Below are 18,483 nucleotides of genomic sequence, written 5' to 3' on the forward strand. Positions count from 1 at the left end.
AGAGTCTGCCTGTGGTGCACGAGACCAGGGTTCGATCCCTGAGTTGGAACGATCCCCTGGAGAGGGAAATGGCGACCCACTCCAGTATTGTTGCCTGGAAAATCCCATGGGTAGAGGAGTTTGGCAGGCTACAGTCCATGGGGTCACAAAGAGTCGGACACGACCGAGTGACTTCACTTTCACTTTTCCAGAAGATAGTGAAGGACAGGGAAGCCTGGCGTGCTGCAGTCCATGGGATTGCCAAGAGTCACACGACTTAGTGACTTAACCACAGCAAACAGGGAACTGGCGCAGCCGGTAAAGAGTCCGCCTGCAATGCAGGAGACACAGATTCAATCCCTGGGCTGGGAAAATCCCCACTCCAGTATACTTGCCTGGAAAACCCCATGGACAGAGGAGCCTGGAAGGCTGCAGTCCAAAGGGTCGCAAAGAGTCAGACACGACTGAGGGACTAAGCACAGGGAACTAAGATCCCGCAAGCCTCAAGGTGTGGCCAAAAGCACACAAACAAAACATTCTGGTAACTACTTAAGAGCATTTACCGCAGAGACACCTCGTGTTTCTCTCTTCAAATGCATTATTTTATGTCGTCCTCACAATTCTGTGAGGTAAGCATTACTGCTCGACTACAGGTGGCGCTAGTGGAAAAGAGCCCGCCTGCAATGCAGGACACCCAGGTTTGATCCCTCGGTTGGGAAGACGCCCTGGAGAAGAAAATGGCAACCCACCTCAGTATTCTTGTCTGGAGAATTCCATGGACAGAGGAGCCTGATGGGCTACAGTCCATGGGGTCGCAAAGAATTGGACACAACTGAGCAACTAACACTTTCACTTTCACTAGAGGACATCACAGCTCAGAGAGGTCAAGTATCTTGCCCAGCATCACAGAGTCAGCAAGTGAAAGGGCCAGAATTTTAACTCAGGTCTGACTCTAGAGTCTGTGCTATCCCTCCTTCCACTCTCCTGAGCTACTATCAATTTTAACAAATTTTGGCTGCTCTCAATACTTTAAAAACAGTGGCTGATATTTGTTAAGCACATTTATTTACATGTGTGCAAAGTACAGTCTGAATGCTTTGCACATGTTAACTTCCTTAATTTTCATAACAACCCTGTATCTATTTCACAAATGAGAAAACAGGTAAAAAGAAATTAACTAACCTGCTTGAAAATAAACAGCTACTGAGTGGACTGAGCATGCACTCAATGCAGTTAGAGCCAGAATTCAAATCCAGTGCTCAGCTGCTATCAGCAGCTTGTACTACGAGCACTTTTATAACAGAGTTAAAAGATACGTTTAAAAAAATTTTTTCAATAAAGATACAGTGGAAAGGCTATATGTTTCAAGAAAAGAGCAGTACAGGAAAGAGGAACACCCCTACGGAAAACAGACAATTCCTTATGTTTAAGATACAAATAAACATCTCCTACTTCTGTTGCCTGCTTGACTCCTACAGGCATTTGAGCCTGCTTTTCCCTGGAACACTGGGAATAATGAATACAGTGGTTCAGAGCACTGGCTCTGGAGAGAAGCAGAAAACTACCCCCATCACTTACTGTGTGACCTTGACAAATTATATACCCTCTCTGTGCTTCAGTCACCTCCTTTGTAAAACAGAAATAAGTACAGTACCTATGTCAGTGGGTTGTTGTGAGGTGACAATGAGATAAAAAATATGAAGTTCTTAACCAGTGCTTGGCGCAGAGTGAGCATTAGCTATTACTGGTACAGAGTACAAAGAGAGCAACTACTTCCAAAGGGAGCCTTAAGGACGTTCAGGACTTCACTGTGAGATGAAGGCATGCTTTCCTCACACAGAGAGGCCTAAGAAAAGACAGAGGGGGAATGGCCCTGTTCCAGAAGCTAAAACAGAGGCTTCATAAAGAAGCTGAAAAGATCATGAAGAAAGATTTTGAAAGTCAGGCTGTGGAAAACTCCCAAGTAAATCAGTATTCCCCCAAATGCAACCTTATATGATGAATTTCAGTTCAGTTCAGTCGCACCTGATTCTGCTACCCCAGGGACTACAGCACGCCAGGCTTCCCTGTCCTTCACCAACTCCCAGAGCTTGCTCAAAGTCATGTCCATAGAGTTGGTGATGCTATCCAGCCATCTCATCCTCTGTCATCCCCTTCTCCTCCTGCCCTCAAACCCTCCCAGCATCAGGGTCTTTACCAGTGAGTCAGCTCTTCACATGAGGCGGCCAAAATATTGGAGTTTCAGCTTCAGCATCAGTCCTTCCAATGAATATTCAGGACTGATTTCCTTTAGGATGGACTGGTTGGATCTCCTTGCAGTCCAAGGGACTCTCAAGAGTCTTCTCCAACACCACAGTTCAAAAGAATCAATTCTTCGGTGTTCAGGTTTCTTTATAGTCCAATTTTCACATCCATACATGACTACTGGAAAAACCATAGATTTTACTAGAAGGACTTTTGTTGGCAAAGTAATGTCCTGCTTTTTAATATGCTGTCTAGGTTATATGGTGTTTCTTCCAAGGAGCAAGAGTCTTTTAATTTCATGGCTGCAGTCACCAACTATAGTGATTTTGGAGCGCAAAAAAAATAAAGTCTGCCATTATTTCCCTTGTTTCCCCATCTATTTGCCATGAAGTGATGGGACCAGATGCCATGATCTTAGTTTTCTGAATCTTGAGTTTTAAGTCAACTTTTTTACTCTCTTCTTTCACTTTCATCAAGAGGCTCTTTAGTTCTTCTTCACTTTCTGCCATAAGGATGGTGTCATCTACATATCTGAGGTTATTGATATTTCTCCCAGCAATCTTGATTCCAGATTGTGTTTCATCCAGCCTGGCATTTCGCATGATGTACTCTGCATAAAAGTTAAATAAGCAGGGTGACAATATACAGCCTTGACATACTCCTTTCCCAATTTGGAACCAGTCTGTTGTTCCATGTCCAGTTCTAACTATTGCTTCTAGACCTACATCCAGATTCTCAGGAGGCAGGTCAGGTGGTCTGATATTCCCATCTCTTGAAGAATTTTCCATAGTTTGTTGTGATCCACACAGTCCAAGGCCTTGGCATAGTCAATAAAGCAAAAGTAGATGTTTTTCTGGAACTCTCATGGAATGCTCATGTTTTTCTGGAACTCTCTTGCTTTTACAATGATCCAATAAATGTTGGCAATTTGATCTCTGGTTCCTCTGCCTTTTCTAAATCCAGCTTGAACATCTGGAAGTTCACGGTTCACGTACTGTTGAAGCCTGACTTGGAGAACTTCGAGCATTACTGTGCTGGCATGTGAGATGAGTGCAATTGTCGGGTATTTTGAGCATTCTTTGGCATTGCCTTTCTTTGGGATTGGAATGAAAACTGACCTCTTCCAGTCCTGTGTCACTGCTGAGTCTTCCAAATTTGCTGGCATATGGAGTGCAGCACTTTCACAGCATCATCTTTTAGGATTTGAACTAGCTCAACTGGAATTCCATCACCTCCACTAGCTTTGTTCGTAGTGATGCTTTCTAAGGCCCATTTGACTTCACATTCTAGGATGTCTGGCTCTAGGTGAGTGATCACACCATTGTGGTTATCTGGGTCATGAAGATCTTTTTTGTATACTTCTTCTGCATATTCTTGCCACCTCTTGTTAATATCTTCTGCTTCTATTAAGTCCATACCATTTCTGTCCTTTATTGTGCCCATCTTTGCATGACATGTTCCCTTGGTATCTCTAATTTTCTTGAAGACATCTCTAGTCTTTCCCATTCTATTGTTTTCCTCTATTTCTTTGCATTGATCACTGAGGAAGGCTTTCTTATCTCTCTGTGCTATTTTTTGGAACACTGCATTCAAATGGGTATATCTTTCCTTTTCTCCTTTGCCTTTAGCTTCTCTTCTTTTCTCAGCTATTTGTAAGTCCTCCTCAGACAACCATTCTGCCTTTTTGCATTTCTTTTTCTTGGGGATGGTCTTGATCACTGCCTCCTGTCCAATGTCACGAACCTTCATCCATTGTTCTTCAGCCACTCTATCAGATCTAATCCCGTGAATCTCTTTGTCACCTCCCCTGTATAACAGTAAGGGATTTGACTTAGGTCATACCTGAATGGTCTAGTGCTTTTTCCCTACTTTCTTCAATTTCAGTCTTAATTTGGCAATAAGGAGTTCATGATCTGAGTCACAGTCAGCTTCCGGTCTTGTTTTTGCTGATTATATAGAGCTTCTACATCTTTGGTCACAAAGAATATAATCAATCTGATTTTGGTATTGACCATCTGGTGATGTCCATGTGTAGAGTCTTCTCTTGTGTTGTTGGAAGAGGGAGTTTGTTATAACCAGTGCATTCTCTTGGCAAAACTCTGTTATCCTTTGACCTGCTTCGTTTTGTACTCCAAGGCCAAATTTGCCTGTTACTCCAGGTATCTCTTGACTTCCTACTTTTGCATTCCAGTCCCCTGTAAGGATATCTGTTTTGGGTATTAGTTCTAGAAGGTCTTGTAGGTCTTCATAGAACCACTCAATGATGGTTTAGGTGATAAAATAATGAATTTAGGTGATAAAAATCTAACAGAACATTAAACAATATTGAATCATAATGTGAGACAGTCATTCTCTCTCGAGACTCTTTCAAACCTTCTCACAAGACACAGGACAGTCTTGGTTTGATGCTATTCATCTCAAGCACCTCTCTGACCACACTTGCTAAATCTCCAGCTTTAAAGACAGTACCCTTGAGGCTCAAAGGTTCCCTAGCAACAGTATCTCGGTACAACTTGTTAACCTCCTTTTGTTTCTCCCTGCCTTAAATCCTACAGTTACCTTACATTTACAGCGATTGCTACCGGTTTTCATATACGGAGTAATAAGGGTTCCCTGTAGAATGTAAAATCATATTTAAAGAAAAATAAGTCAGACAATTTTGAGAAAAAACAAACAAGACTATAGGCAACACGTGGATGTGGCAGAAAGTTGTCAAGTTGGGAAAACACCGAGGAGCCCAGGATGGATTTTTGAGTAAGGCAACAAGATCAGATTGTGAGGACGTATGAAGCCGCCTCCAAAGACCGCTACCTCATACGTGGTACATCCCCTCGCTCCCACTCCAGGCCTCAGTTTCTCCATCTGCAAAGGGGTGGGAGGGCGACCCTGGAGTCGCCTAGACCCGGGACTCAGTGCCCTCAGCCCAGGCCGCAGGCCCGTTGCCGTTGGCAACCACCGGGATACACGCCAAGGCGCCCGCCATCCCTGCTGGCCCTCGGCCTCCCGCTCCTCCCGGACAGCCCCGCTCCTCACCACTGTTCGACTTTATCTCTCCACGTCAACACGGCCCTCATCGCGGCTTCCCTGAAGCCTCGGGCCCCTCCTCCCCGCCTCAGCAACAGGCCTCACTCAGCCAGCCACTTTGTCTACCTGCGTTACCCCTGGAAACGCACATGCGCAGTGAGCTGCGCGCGCGACAGCGTTTCGAGTGCGCATGTCTTAAAGGGCTGGAACGGTGGAATGGGAACCTAGCGGCGCCCGCGATTGGTCGGAACGGTCCGTCTTCCTTGACGAAGGATTTGATTGGCTGAGCCGCGGAAATGGCTGCGGTCGAGGGGGCGGCCGGAAAGCTGCTGAGGAATCGCACAGACTTTCACTGCACTCATCTGTTGATTCCAGCCTAGCGCTCCGAACTGAAGAAAATTTCACCTCTTACTCCGCTGCACACCCAGAGCGACGCCCCCTCTCGGCCTGTTGCTGCCGCCGGAGCCCACTTGAAGGGCACGTCTGGGATGGAGAGTCCGAGCCTGGGGGACTGCGGAGCTGCCCCCTCGGTCGTCGACCGTGAGCGCCTAGTCCCAGACCGGCTGTGTGACCTCCGGCAAGTCATTGTCCCCTTTCGGGCCTCAGCTTCACCAACCTGTATAACGAGAGTTGGTTGTGGGGGGTGGGGAGTAGAAAGTGGGTGGGCCTTTCTCAGCTAGGGTGGATGGAGCCTTGGAGGCCGCCAGGGTTAATTCCTGCAAGCAGAGGCTGGACGAGGTTGCTGGGAGGTTTTCTGGTGCAGGGAGATGACTGCCTGGGAGTCAGTCATCTGACTGGAGGATCATCAGTCATCTTGGAGGATCTGAGAAAGACCTTGGAGATGTCGTGTTAAGCAGCCAGCAGCGCCCGAGAAATGGGTACTGTGAGAAAGTAACACAGGAAGCTGCTGTCATTGAGTCCTTGTGTATGCGCGGGATGGGGCTAAGATGACTTACGTACTCCCCCCTTCAAAAAAAAAAATGTAATCTTCAGAACTACCTTAAAACAGGTATCACCTCCTTTTTACAGGTGGATAAACAGACTTTGAGAGGTTGAGTAACTTGCTCTTGGATCACACAGATAGTAAATGAAAGAGCTGGGATTTGACTACATTTGGTTGATTTTAAAGTGTGCTGTTTTCACCAGAATTCAGTTTCCTTATCACCAAAGCTGTGAAGGGTAAAATTTGTCAAGATCCACCCGGAATCCCGCAAATTATTTAACCCCTAATTGCATCAGAAGACCTTGATTCTAATTCTAGTTAATCACTGATTCGTGCTTAGTTTCCCTGTTTGTAGAAAGGAAGTTGGTTAGACAGACTCTCTAGACATTCATCCAACTTTGAAAATGTATGATTGAGTGATTAGGATACCCTCTACTGAAGTTTTTCAACAGTAGTACAGGGACAGAAGTATTAGACCAAGATTTAAGTATACGTGGCTTCTGGAATCATTTCTGCAAGTAACAATCTTCCTGTCACTCAGTTTTATCAATAAAATGAGAGGAATCCTTATCCTACCTACCTTCACAAGGTTATCAGATCAAGAATGAATGAGAATTTGAAAATTCTGTATCAGAAGTTCTTTACCTTTTTGAGGGCTACAACTTCTGATGAAAGTAATAGATACTTTCCCACCACCCCCAAAATGCACATATATTACAATTTTTACCTCACTTATTTGGGGGGGAGGGTGAAAGAAGTATCTCAATAACTCCTTTAAGTGTTTCTGTGTATCCCCAGGTTAAAAACTTTTCTCTTTGTTCATATGTTTCATTTTAGGCCAGGTATCACCAGAAACCTCTATAACGGTGCTATTCAATGATTAACAAAAAAAATTTTTTTCTAGCAAATTGCTTGAGTTTTTCATTGTGAAAAGATGTCAAGCCCTTTTTAACCCATATTGGAGGACAGGAAGGTGTTGAAAAATAGGAAGATGCTCTCATAGCATGACTGATCCATACTGACTCTAACCTCTCCCATAGTCCAGGTAGTTCCTTCTCTGTCACTGGCTGAAACTGAATACAGAATCAAATTAATTTTTTTTTTCAAATTAATTTTAAATGAGCTAATCACTTGGACTTTGGTTTTTTTCAGGGAGGAAGATGTTGCTCTGGGGTCAGAAACAGTGGGAGAGGATGAAAAGCAAATGGTGATGAAAAGCAGCAGTGAATGTAAGCTCCCGCTACAAGAGCCTATTGCTTCTGCTCAGTCTGGCAGGAACGCAATGACAGAGTGCCGAAAGTCTGTACCGTGTGGATGGGAAAGAGTTGTGAAGCAGAGGGTATCTGGGAAAACAGCAGGCAAATACGACCTATATTTCATCAGGTGAGCAGGCAGGGTCGTAAAGACAGTACAGCCAAATAATTTTGTCCAGACACATGGTAGGAAAGCATAGCAGAAATTTTGACTTTTTTCTGTCTTTACCATAAAACCATCATGGATTCTGATCCTTCATTGTCACTGCTTAGTTATATCAGGTGAGCTGGGGACAAATACTTAACATTTTCTCTGACTGCGAATGGCTACTGGGAAGACTGGTTGGGTTATATTTGTAAAATTGTGTTATATTATCAAAAAGGAAGCTATTTAAAAGCACCATTTTAGCAGTTTTTTATTTTAAATAGCAATGTCCATGGCAAAATTTGGAGGTTATTAATAAAACATCTGAAACGTGACGCAGTTCTTTTTAAAAGTCACTTTTATTTACTAGCAGTAAGTGTCCTTTAATATCATTTTCTAGCCCACAGGGACAGAAGTTCAGATCCAGAGTTTCACTTGTTAATTATCTTCACCAAAGTGGAGAGACTTCTCTTAAGCCAGAAGACTTTGATTTCAGTGTACGTCCCAAAGGGAGCATCAAGTCAGGATGTAAAGGCCGAAACACAGCAGCTCTGACATTCCAACTGCAACACCAAAGTAACAGTTCAAACCGGAACCTCAGGACACGGAGCAGGTGGAAAAAAGATGTGTTTCCCCTGCCAAGTGCTTGTTTGGAATTGCAGGTTAGCGGAGAACTACCTAACTTGAAAGAAGATGAGGGTGTTCATGATATTGCCTCCAGAAAGGTTAGAAAGTCCAAAAGAAAGGTGACTGTTTTGAAAGAGATTCAAACTAAGAAAACAAAAATAGGGCGCCGCAAGGGTCTTCCCGATCCTGTCCAAAGTGATAGAGCATCTCAGAGTGAACCTGTTGCACAGGAAAGTCACCTTGAGGGAACTTGCTGCATCTCTGATGCCAGAGCCCGCGACCAGGCCCTCGGTGTGACCACTGAAGAGGAGAGGCTTGGTAAAAAAAAATCGTCATGTTTGGGACCAGACGTTGAACAGATCCCTTCTGGCATCGTAAGCAAATTATGTTCGGCCAAAGAAGCGGAACCCAACAATCAGTGTGAGGACACCTTTTTAGAATCTGAGGAAACAAGAACCGAAGTAGAAGCTGCAGAGAGGAAGGAGTATTTGCATATGGACATTTCAGAAGGTGGCTCTGAAACAGACGACAGCTCACAAACAGAGAAAAACCCTACGTCTGCGAAAGTATCTCAAGGTATTCAGTGCACTTAAGTGCTGTTAAAGGCGCGATGAGTTTGCACTTCCTCCCTGTAGCCAGTTAGGATATGGGAACAGAATGAAGTTCTTGAGCCCTGTTATCAGATACATCCTACCAGTTGGTCCTAGTGCTTTGTCTAACTGATGTTTAAGCCCTTTGGCATGGCAGAGAAGGAATCGGCGGGCTGCCACTCTGATGCCCCCAGCAGAGGATAATTGTGCCACAGACAGTTTCTACCGTGGCTCCCGGTACAACACCTGGGACTCTTATCAGCAGTGCTCTCCCTTCCCTTTTGTCCAGTAATCTTATAACTTTAGAGCGGAAGAAAAGGCTGCCCTTGTGAGGTTTGAGGAAGACTCCTTTTATATGTAAACTGTTTGAGATTAGCCAGTATCTTCTCTTTGCACCCTTGTTACTTATTACTGATATGTGACTTCCAGTTTAATTTTGCATGTATGACAATCATTTTTATTTTCTGTTGGAATGCTACTCTAAAATGCTTTAGAGCTCTAAATAATTCAAAACTAATCACATAGTTCATCTATTATTTGTAATATGCTCTTAATACAGAGTTCAGGGCTTAGCAGTTTTGCCTTTATGATACTTCAGTGAATAGGAGATGAAAAGGAGACCTTTGAGCAGCCTCTGTTAGTTATTCATTATGCCATTATGATATAATGAATAACTGCTTTAAAGAAGAATAGTAATTTTACTTGAAGTCCTATGGGGAGACAGCGTGGACAGACCCGTAGAGCAGGTAGTTAGACTTGGTTCCCTCTCTTGGTCCCCCTCATGGTTTTATTATGTCTTTGCTGTGCCTGGAATTTCTCTGCCTTAAATGGAAGATGACCACATACACCTAGGAATTGCATAAAAATTCTTCAGATCTGTCCTTTGAAGACCTTGAGCTTCCTAAAGTCTTAAAGTTTATGTAGATTTATTGCTAGTACAATGAGCAAATAAAATACTGAAAACAATCCTTTAGTGACTAAAATAGAAGTATTCTTTTCATCGCATGCATAAAGTCTATTCTTAACATGAGATGATACGGTTACTATAGGTAATAATAGGTGTCTGATGGAGTAGTAAAGACTTGCCCATTGTCTCACTTATAAACTGCCAAGTGAACTGAACTTAGTCTCCTATTAATAAGAAGGGTTAGACAGCGTATACTTACAGGAATCCGCACAAGAAATTAGCAAGTAGATAGTAAGAGCAATTTCTGTTCTAATTCTTTTTACTTTCCACTGGGCTTTGCGTATTCAAACTAGAATAGCAAAAAACCCCAGACTGATTACCTAGAGACATGGATACGTATCCCAATCTATGGTCAGTCTCGCTGTTGTTCGGATAGTTGCTTAATTTCTAAGCCTTAAGAGTCTTCATCTGTAAAATAACAAGCGGTAACCCTCACTAGTCCTGTTTTTCCCATCATGAGTGTTGTAAAATGGGAAGTGAAAAAGATGGCTTCATGCTAGACAAACACAAGGTATTATTAACTGACATGCAAATTTAGAGGGTATGGCTCTAGTGAGTATTAAATGTGATGATTTTAGGAACTTGAGAGGCCTAATAATGGTGGTTAAAGAGTCTTTGTTAAATTGAACATCCCAATAGGTGTGGCCTCCGGTGTTGTAAGGTCCAAATCTTTGGGTTTTTCTGCAGGTTTTGTTTTACCTGTATCCTTTTTTGCTGTTTTTCTGATAAAAGTATTCACTGCAGAATATTTGAAAAATACAGAAAATTACAAGAAAAGTTAACAACAACCATTGTATCATTTTGGTTTATTTCCTTCTAATCAGTATCATATGTTTTCTTTTTTTTAAAATTGGGATCATGTGTTGAGTATTGCTTTTTTCACTTAAAAATTAATGACATGGGAAAAAATTCATGATCCAGTCTTAAAATATTTTAATGACCACATTGTACAAATGTCATAATTTAAAATATTCAATATTATTTCCAGTTTCTGAAAATAGTGAACTCTGAACATAAATCAAAGAGAACTAGTAGAGTGGTTAAAGGCATGGACTCAGGAGCCAGGTTGCCTGGATTAGAATTTTAGCTCTAACCACTAATTAAATAGAACAAAGAAGTATAGCTAGTAAGAAAGAAAAAAAAAGGATTGCAGCTCTGACACTTACTAGCTGTGTGACTTTGGGCAAGTTACCTAGCTTCTCTGTTCCTCAATTTCCCTATCTTCAAAGTAGAGATAAAATAGTACCTGCCTAGCTCCTAGGTCATTAGTAGGGTTAAATTGGTTAATTTTTGTGAAGCTTAGAGTGGCGCCTGGGGCATTCTAAACACTTTTTAGTAGTAGTGGACTGTTATTTGCAGTCCTGAATATTTCTGTAGACTGAACCATGGATTCTATAAACAATGTTCACACTTCCTTTTCAGAAGACACCGTCCCACGAACACAAATAGAAAAAAGGAAAACAAGCCTGTATTTTTCCAGCAAATACAACAAAGAAGGTATGCCTTTTCCCATCAGAAAGCCAGACTTTAAATCTGCGTCAGGTGTTCAGCTCTGATACAGTGTGTCTGTTTAGCTCTTAGCCCCCCACGACGCAAGGCCTTTAAGAAGTGGACACCTCCGAGGTCACCTTTTAATCTCGTCCAGGAAACTCTTTTTCATGATCCGTGGAAGCTCCTCATTGCAACTATATTTCTCAATCGGACCTCAGGTTTGGGATTCTTTTCATCTTTGTCTTGGTAGAGACTCTGTGTTGAGGCGAATTGTTTAGGAGGCCTGGCCTCAGGTTTGATTTTGACCTCAGTTCAGTCGCTCAGTTGTGTCCGACGCTTTGACCTCAGGTGAGGCCTTCTTTAAATCTTCAAATTTTTCACCTATGAGAAAGTTAGACTAGATAACCTCTAGCAGCTTTTTTTTTTAATAATTAAACATTTATTTTTAATTAATGGATAATTGCTTTCCAGTACTATATCTGTGTCTCTATTACCAGCCTTTTTTTGCATTAAGGAGCAAATTGTCATTTATTTTCTGCTTCCAAATTATTTTTGGTCATCAGTGAAAATCAGTTACTTGACATTCCTCATGTCTCTGTCATGTAGAAATGCAGTTCTTTTTCACTGGATGCTTTCTTTAATGTCATTGGCATCTTTGTGTTCTGTACGCTTTTACACCAGTTATCTGATGATCTGATTATTTAAACACTGACATCATGCAAGGCCAGATTTCAGCGTAATCTGGACAACTAACCAAACAGGTTAATGATGTTAGGTTTCAACCCTGAAAATGGTTCCTGTTTATTTAGGTAATGTCTTCTTGTGCACGCTAGATCGCTCAGTCGTGTCCGACTCTTTGCAACCCCATAAACAATAGCCTGCCAGGCTCCTCTGCCCATGGGATTCTCCAGGGAAGAATATTGGAGTGGGTTGTCATTCGCTTCTCCAGGGGATCTTCCCGACCCAGGGGTCGAACCCAGGTCTCCCACATTGCAGGCAGATTCTTTACCATCTGAGCCACCAGGGCAAGTTTCATATAGAGAGTTTTTTGTTTTCATTCTTTCTTTCTTGTTAAACCACCGATTAGAAGACGTTGGTTTCCCAGATGGCTCAGTGGAGATGCAAGAAACACTTTTCACCTCAGTTTCATTTGAGATTTGTAGATAAGGAAGTACCTGCACCTGAAATCAACCCATCCGGAGGCATGTAATCGCATCCTTATTTTTACTTCCCAGGCAAAATGGCCATCCCTGTGCTCTGGCAGTTTCTGGAGAAGTACCCTTCTGCTGAGGCTGCAAGGACCGCAGACTGGAGAGATGTTTCAGAACTTCTTAAACCTCTTGGTCTCTACGATCTTCGAGCGAAAACCATTATCAAGTTCTCTGGTAACTTTACCCATACACCCAAAAGAGAAAACATAAAAACGTGCCTATTTAAGAGAGAGGCGCACCTTAAATTTCAGTGTCCTCAATTGCGACATTAATAGAGCTCTTTCAGCCCAAGCTCCGAACGCATTTGAAAATCGTTCACTTGCCCCAAACCACGGTATCTCACTGACCCAGGAGATAAATCTTTGCCCAGCACTGGGTCAGGCTGTGTGAGCAGGATTAGGGGAAGAAGGCAGTGAAGCAGAAAGCCCAGCTGACCTCTGGGATGTTACCTCTGTCCACTTAGCCCAGCTCAAGACAATAAGATGAGTTCGTGATAACACGAGCGGAGCCAACAGGACTTGTGCTGCAGGAATTCAGGAGGAAGCCGTCACCACTGAGGCTGTTAGGAGACATGCTTTCCCGTCCCTTTCTCCTTTTTAGGGAAAGGAGTTTTCTAGAGGCTGACCTGATGTGTGGGGTGTTGTATTCTCAGATGAATATCTGACGAAACAGTGGAGGTACCCGATCGAGCTTCACGGGATTGGCAAATACGGCAATGACTCGTACCGAATTTTTTGCGTCAATGAGTGGAAGCAGGTGAGGCCCAGCTCCAGCGCGTTCTGTCTCTGGGGCAAAGTAAGTTCACCGCAGTGGTTCAGACGATGTCTTAGACCTAACTCGCTATTACGATCACAACCAATTTCACTGCAAGCTGGAGGGGTAGTGGAGGCTTGGGGTTTATTGATGGCAGGAGAGGGTCTAGAGGTTTTCCCGAGTTGATGAAGACTCCCTGGCCTCTGAGTGACCCCATCAGTGTGCCTCTTCTGGGCCTGTTCCTGTCGTTCCCATTCACATACCGTCTCTAGGCCCGATGTGGTTTTCCTCATGTCGTAGCCGTACTCGCCTTCACAAGCCCACCCCTGGAGAGCAGGCAGGTGTGGGATTAGGTGGTCTCAATTTGTATGGTCAATGGTTCCTTCGTCAGCTGCCCATTCTGTCGAGCATGCCCAGCCTGCAGGCATCCGGGAGGCATCCTGGCCACTGGTAGGCACTGCCTTAGAGCCTGGCACACTGCCCTCTCAGTCTGTGACTTGCCCTAAAGCATTTAGCTGCTCAGTCTAGCCAAACCCAACCCTGCCTTACCAGGTATTGTGACCTGAGCAGGTTGTTTAAAACTCTCAGGGTCTATAACCTTCTTCTGGAAAAACAGCCTATTGATATTTGACTCACGTTATCACCACCTCACACACTGAGTCCTGGGGAAGATCAGTTCCAAACTGGAAAGTATCTTGTAAACTGTGAAGGATTCCTTTGATGTAAGGTGTAATTCTAAACATTCGTGAATCCCGTTAGGTTACAGATTATTATAATTTGTCAGGTATATTATCATAAGGTACTGTTCTCCCACCTTTTTTTATCTTTTTAAATAATTTTAATTTATTTTACTTATTTCTGGCTGCACTGAGTCTTCACTGCCTTGTGTGGTCTTTCTCTGGTTGCGGTGAATGGGTGCTAGTCTTCATTGGGGTATATGGGCTTCTCGTTCCACTGACCTCTCTTGTTGCGGTGCCTTCTCTTGTTACATAGCACAGGCTCTAGGGTGCCTGGACATCAGTAGTTGTGGTGCGTGGGTTTAGTTGCTCTGCATGTGGGATCTTCCCAGACCAGGGATCAAACCTATGTCCCCTTCATTGGTAGGTAGATTCTTATCCACTGTGCCACCAGGGAAAATACACCCCCACCACCACCACCACTATATCTTTAAAAAGCCAATTTAATAAATGCATTTCTGACAAACTTACATAAGGCACCTGTCTCCTGTGCTGTATTTCTTCCAGGTACACCCTGAAGACCATAAGTTAAATAAATATCATGACTGGCTTTGGGAAAACCACGAGAAATTAAGTCTATCTTAAAAACTCTTTGAAGTTTTCAGACTTGTGTTTTATACATCGCTTTGCATTTCGATTCTTCAGGGCTCCGTTAAGCACAACCACCTTTCCAGGTGTATAGATTTTAATCAGCCCAACGACTGCCAACCTACTGTGTGTTTTCTTAATGTGTGTGCCACTGGTAGATCTTTGCTACTGAATGTGCTGGACCATGTTTTAAGAGTTTTTTGATCTAAGAAAAAATAAATTGTTATTTGACAACAGTCCTAAAAATGTAAATGTATATGACTTTGCAATAATGAAATGTGATTTGAAGTTGGGAAAAACTCTTCCTAGTTACCGACAATATGAAGCAAATTTCTATCAACCCTGTTTGAGGGAAGATTAGACTTTCTGCTCTCTTTCTGTAGAAAATGATACCATTGCTGTTTAGTTGCTAAGTTGTGTCCAACTCTGTGCAACCCTGTCTGACTGTAGGTCACCAGGCTCCTCTGTCCATGGAGATTCTCCAGGCAGGAACACTGCAGTGGGTTGCCATTTCCTCCTTTAGGGGATCTTCCTGACCCAGGGAGTGAACCTGTGTCTCCTGCATTGGTAGGTGGTTTCTCTACCACTGAGCCACTAGGGAAGCCCTATTAATAAAAATATTTTTATTAAAAAACACCTGTGAGAGGAAAAACAAAACAAAACACCTGTGAGGGTGATCTGGCTGTGTCATCTGTCACCCCATTGACTGCCGGGGTTGATTTGACTGGTTGATTGGCTAGGTGAGCTGCATATTCAGCTGAAGAGGACAACCTTCCCCAATTGAGGAGGACCGTTCTTTGATCAAGGATATATGAGTACTTGCACTTCCCTGCTAGGACCTCCAAACAAGCTCTCAAGGTCCATTTGTAGGAGAACATAAGTGTATTCAAGCTTCCAAGACTCCAGACTCATCCAAAAAAAAAAACAAAACGCTAACCGCCAAGGAAAAGTAAGATTATTTTGTCATCGTGTGTGTGTGTGTGTGTGTGTGTGTGTGTGTTTATAGGCCCTTTCCTTCTTTTTTTTTTTTTTTTTCCCTGTACCAGGTCTTAGTTGCAGTATGAAGGATCTAGTTGCCCAACCAGGAATCGAACCCAGGCTCCCTTCATTGGGAGCACAGAGTCTTAGCCACCGGGGAAGTCCCTGTCATGTTCTTAAGGACTCTCTGTTGACTTTTAGGAATTGGAGATTTGACCCCGGCATCCATTTGATAACCTAGTGTGAATACCTGCCTGCAGTTATGTTTCCAAGTCTTGCCTTCTGACTCATGCATTCACTGTGATCCCCATGTGAAAACTCAAGCATTTACCCATCTCATCTTCCAGCTGGAGGACAGGACCTTTTTAGTTTTATGCCATTTTTAATAGAGGTATTATCATGGTATAACCCAAATACTAAAACATTTACTTTAGAAGGAACTCATAAATGAAAATCTAAGTTATCAAGCCTCCGTTGTCAATCATTTTAAGACGAGAGGGTAACAGGCAGGGAGGCCAGGGGCTTCCAAACAGGAAATAGGCTGCAAGTATCAGACACTTTTTCTCTCTCAAGTGGCAGGAGGAAACAAGTGCTAAGATTATTTCCCCTTCTCTATATGAATTTAAAAAGAGGTTTATCTTAAAATTGTGTGTTGCCATCATGACACCTGGTTCCACCTGAACTTAGCTTTTCTGAAATGCATTTTGCTTGAGCTAACCAGTGCATTTTTCTTATGGAAATATTTGTCTTAAGCTATGTTAATATACTATGTATTTACCCTGGATTCCACCTAAAGGCTCAGAACCAACTTGACAAACCAGTATGTTATACATTGTTCTCCTGATCTATGTTAATGAAACTGTATATTTGCTTGAAAATCTGCCTTTCTTCAAGATTCATGTCAATGGTTTTATGGCCTGAGATGACTCACCTGGTGCCAAAGTTATCTCAAAATACATGTTGTGGGTGAGGGCCCTGGTGCCATTCTCTGAGTTTGAGACATTCCCTTTCTCTAATTAGCAAACTGCTAGTAGCTATATAACATCCAGCTAAAGACTAGCAGAGGGGCACTCTTTCTGCCCCCTTCTGATGTCTGTGTCAGAAGCTTTCTCTATCTCTTTTGTAGTTTAATAAACCTTTATTACACAAAAGCTCTGAGTGATCAAGCCTCATCACTGGCCCCGGATTGAATTCTCCAGAGGCCAAGAATCCCGGCATCTTAACCTGGTTCAGCAACAACCTTCTAAAGGCATAATTTGCAAATTAAGCTGATTGAATAAATGAAAAATAAATTGTTAGGAAAACTGCTTTTGTTGTAGGGTAGAGCGTGAGCAGAACAAGAAGACGCTGCTGCAGAGTACTGGTTGTTTCCACTTCAGTGAATGAGTTCCATTTTTTAGAGAAGAATGGATTTTGAACAGAGTGGGAAAACTGGCCACACACCCGCCCGCAAGGCAAGCATCCGCTTCATAACCTCCCATCACATTTTTACGTAACAGACATCAGAGTAGCATTTACCAAGTGCGAAAGTCTGTGCTGGCTCTGTGGGGACCTTCACAGGACAGAGAAAGGTATATATAATAATGAAAAAATAACAGAAGGGGTAAGGTGTGGGGACAAGATACCCAACACTGTGATGAAGAGTCTAGGGAGTCCCCTACAACCCTGGCCACAGCTGAGGTCAGAGGGTAGGGCAGGCAAAAGTTGGGGTTCAGCGGTGGCGGGGCCCAGGTCCCATCCCAGCGTCTCCATCAGGATTGTGGGCTTGTGGACATCACAGGGAAGCTCTGCATCAGGACCCCAGGCTATATCAAGCTCTACCTTTTCCCTTTTCCTGCAGATGACCTGGTCTCTGTACCTGTTCCCTCTTCTCTTTAGAATGGGTCAGTTATGATTATTAAGTCAATATATGAAATAGTTTACATGGAGCTTGGCTTATATGGGCATTACTGTGGCCCATAGGGGTGGTCCAAGAGAAGACCTCAGATTGTTGAGAGGGTTACGAAACATGCATTTTAGGGACTTCCCTGTCAGTCCAGCGGCTAGGACTCCACCCTCCCATTGCAGGGGGCCCAGGTTCGATTCCTGGTCAGGTCACTAGATTCCACATGCCACAGTGAAGTTCCAGCACAGCCAAATAAAACAGTTTAAAAAATAATAATGCATTTCAGTAAGGATGATATTTTATGCATAGTAAGCCCTCAAGTGTTTGGGTTTTTTCTAACTTTCTATTGAAACAAAATTTGCCCCCCCAAAATTGATTTAACCTTTTTTAAAGGGCACAATTCAGTGGTTTTTAGTACATTCAAAATGTGCAACAGTCATCACTAACTCCAGGATATTTTCATCTCCCCAGCAAGAAACCCCTTACCTGTTCATTTTAGTCCCTGCAAAGAGTCTGACATGACTGAGCGACTTCGCATAGTTTCTTTATATTTTCAGTTGCTCAAGGAGACGTTTGTCCTGGTATAAGCACTGCAGCCAAGGGTCCCAAGTGCCAGCCTGTCACAGCAGCATGTGTCAGTACTCCCTTCCTTTTTAATGGCTAATATTCCATTGTGTGAATAAGACCACCTTTTGCCTGTCCAGTGGACAGGTCACATTTTGGATTGGCCAAAAAGTTCCTTCGGGCTTCTTCAGATCATATGGAAAATTCCAAGCGACCTTTTGGCCAACCCAATGTTTCTCAGGTTCTATCACTCCAAAGCATGGCATCGTGTATTTCGGGGACCAAGCATACCAAAAACACTGCCTCTATTCGTGCAGGATTCACTAGGGGTCTACCTGGAGGAGGGAGGGCGTGTTCTAAACGCCCTCTAAACGGGAGACCTGCTGAAGTCCCTACGGTTTAGGGGGAAACCAGGGATTTATTACTCCAGATTGAGGGGCAACGGGCCAATCTAAGAAATCCAATGGGGTTTTGTTTGTTTGTTTGCGGAGCCAGAGGCTACCA

At 43.3% G+C, this 18,483-nt stretch overlaps 2 protein-coding genes across 20 annotated transcripts in view; one reads left to right on the forward strand and one right to left on the reverse strand.

Annotated features, from left to right (window-relative positions):
* The window catches only part of IFT122 (intraflagellar transport 122), a 65,543-nt gene extending 60,168 nt beyond the window's left edge, over nucleotides 1–5,375 (reverse strand). For both annotated transcript variants that reach the window (XM_004018535.5, XM_004018536.5), the window contains exon 1: nucleotides 5,257–5,375. In XM_004018535.5, coding sequence (XP_004018584.3) covers nucleotides 5,257–5,297 — 41 coding nt within the window. In that variant the 5' untranslated portion in view covers nucleotides 5,298–5,375. The remainder of the gene's footprint in view (nucleotides 1–5,256) is intronic.
* A 157-nt stretch (nucleotides 5,376–5,532) lies between these two features.
* On the forward strand, nucleotides 5,533–17,688 carry MBD4 (methyl-CpG binding domain 4, DNA glycosylase). Of its 18 annotated transcripts, none has more exons than XR_009597460.1 (8): nucleotides 5,533–5,828; nucleotides 7,347–7,573; nucleotides 7,989–8,791; nucleotides 11,195–11,269; nucleotides 11,347–11,481; nucleotides 12,499–12,648; nucleotides 13,075–13,230; nucleotides 15,732–16,681. XR_009597460.1 is itself a non-coding variant. In XM_060402671.1 (8 exons), exons 1-8 carry the CDS (start codon nucleotides 5,736–5,738, stop codon nucleotides 16,859–16,861), a joined length of 1,599 nt encoding a protein of 532 aa, XP_060258654.1. In that variant the 5' UTR covers nucleotides 5,533–5,735; the 3' UTR covers nucleotides 16,862–17,688. The 18 variants fall into 18 exon arrangements, 16 of the variants coding, with proteins under 16 accessions (XP_060258654.1, XP_042092340.1, XP_060258651.1 ...); XR_009597459.1 differs by lacking the exon at nucleotides 15,732–16,681 and adding an exon at nucleotides 14,472–14,524; XM_060402671.1 differs by lacking the exon at nucleotides 15,732–16,681 and adding an exon at nucleotides 16,850–17,688 and having other exon boundaries at nucleotides 13,127–13,230.
* The last annotated feature ends 795 nt before the right edge of the window (nucleotides 17,689–18,483 follow it).

Source organism: Ovis aries, chromosome 19 (assembly GCF_016772045.2).
Source record: "Ovis aries strain OAR_USU_Benz2616 breed Rambouillet chromosome 19, ARS-UI_Ramb_v3.0, whole genome shotgun sequence".
Classification (NCBI taxonomy): Eukaryota; Metazoa; Chordata; class Mammalia; order Artiodactyla; family Bovidae; genus Ovis; species Ovis aries.

Excerpts from the sequence above, each read along its gene's own strand:
- MBD4 (XM_060402665.1), top strand. The coding sequence starts at position 5,736 with ATGGAGAGTCCGAGCCTGGGGGACTGCGGAGCTGCCCCCTCGGTCGTC. Across the intron at positions 11,482-12,498 it reads ATTTCTCAATCGGACCTCAG|GCAAAATGGCCATCCCTGTG; the intron begins GTTTGGGATTCT and ends TTTACTTCCCAG. Across the intron at positions 12,649-13,126 it reads AACCATTATCAAGTTCTCTG|ATGAATATCTGACGAAACAG; the intron begins GTAACTTTACCC and ends TTGTATTCTCAG.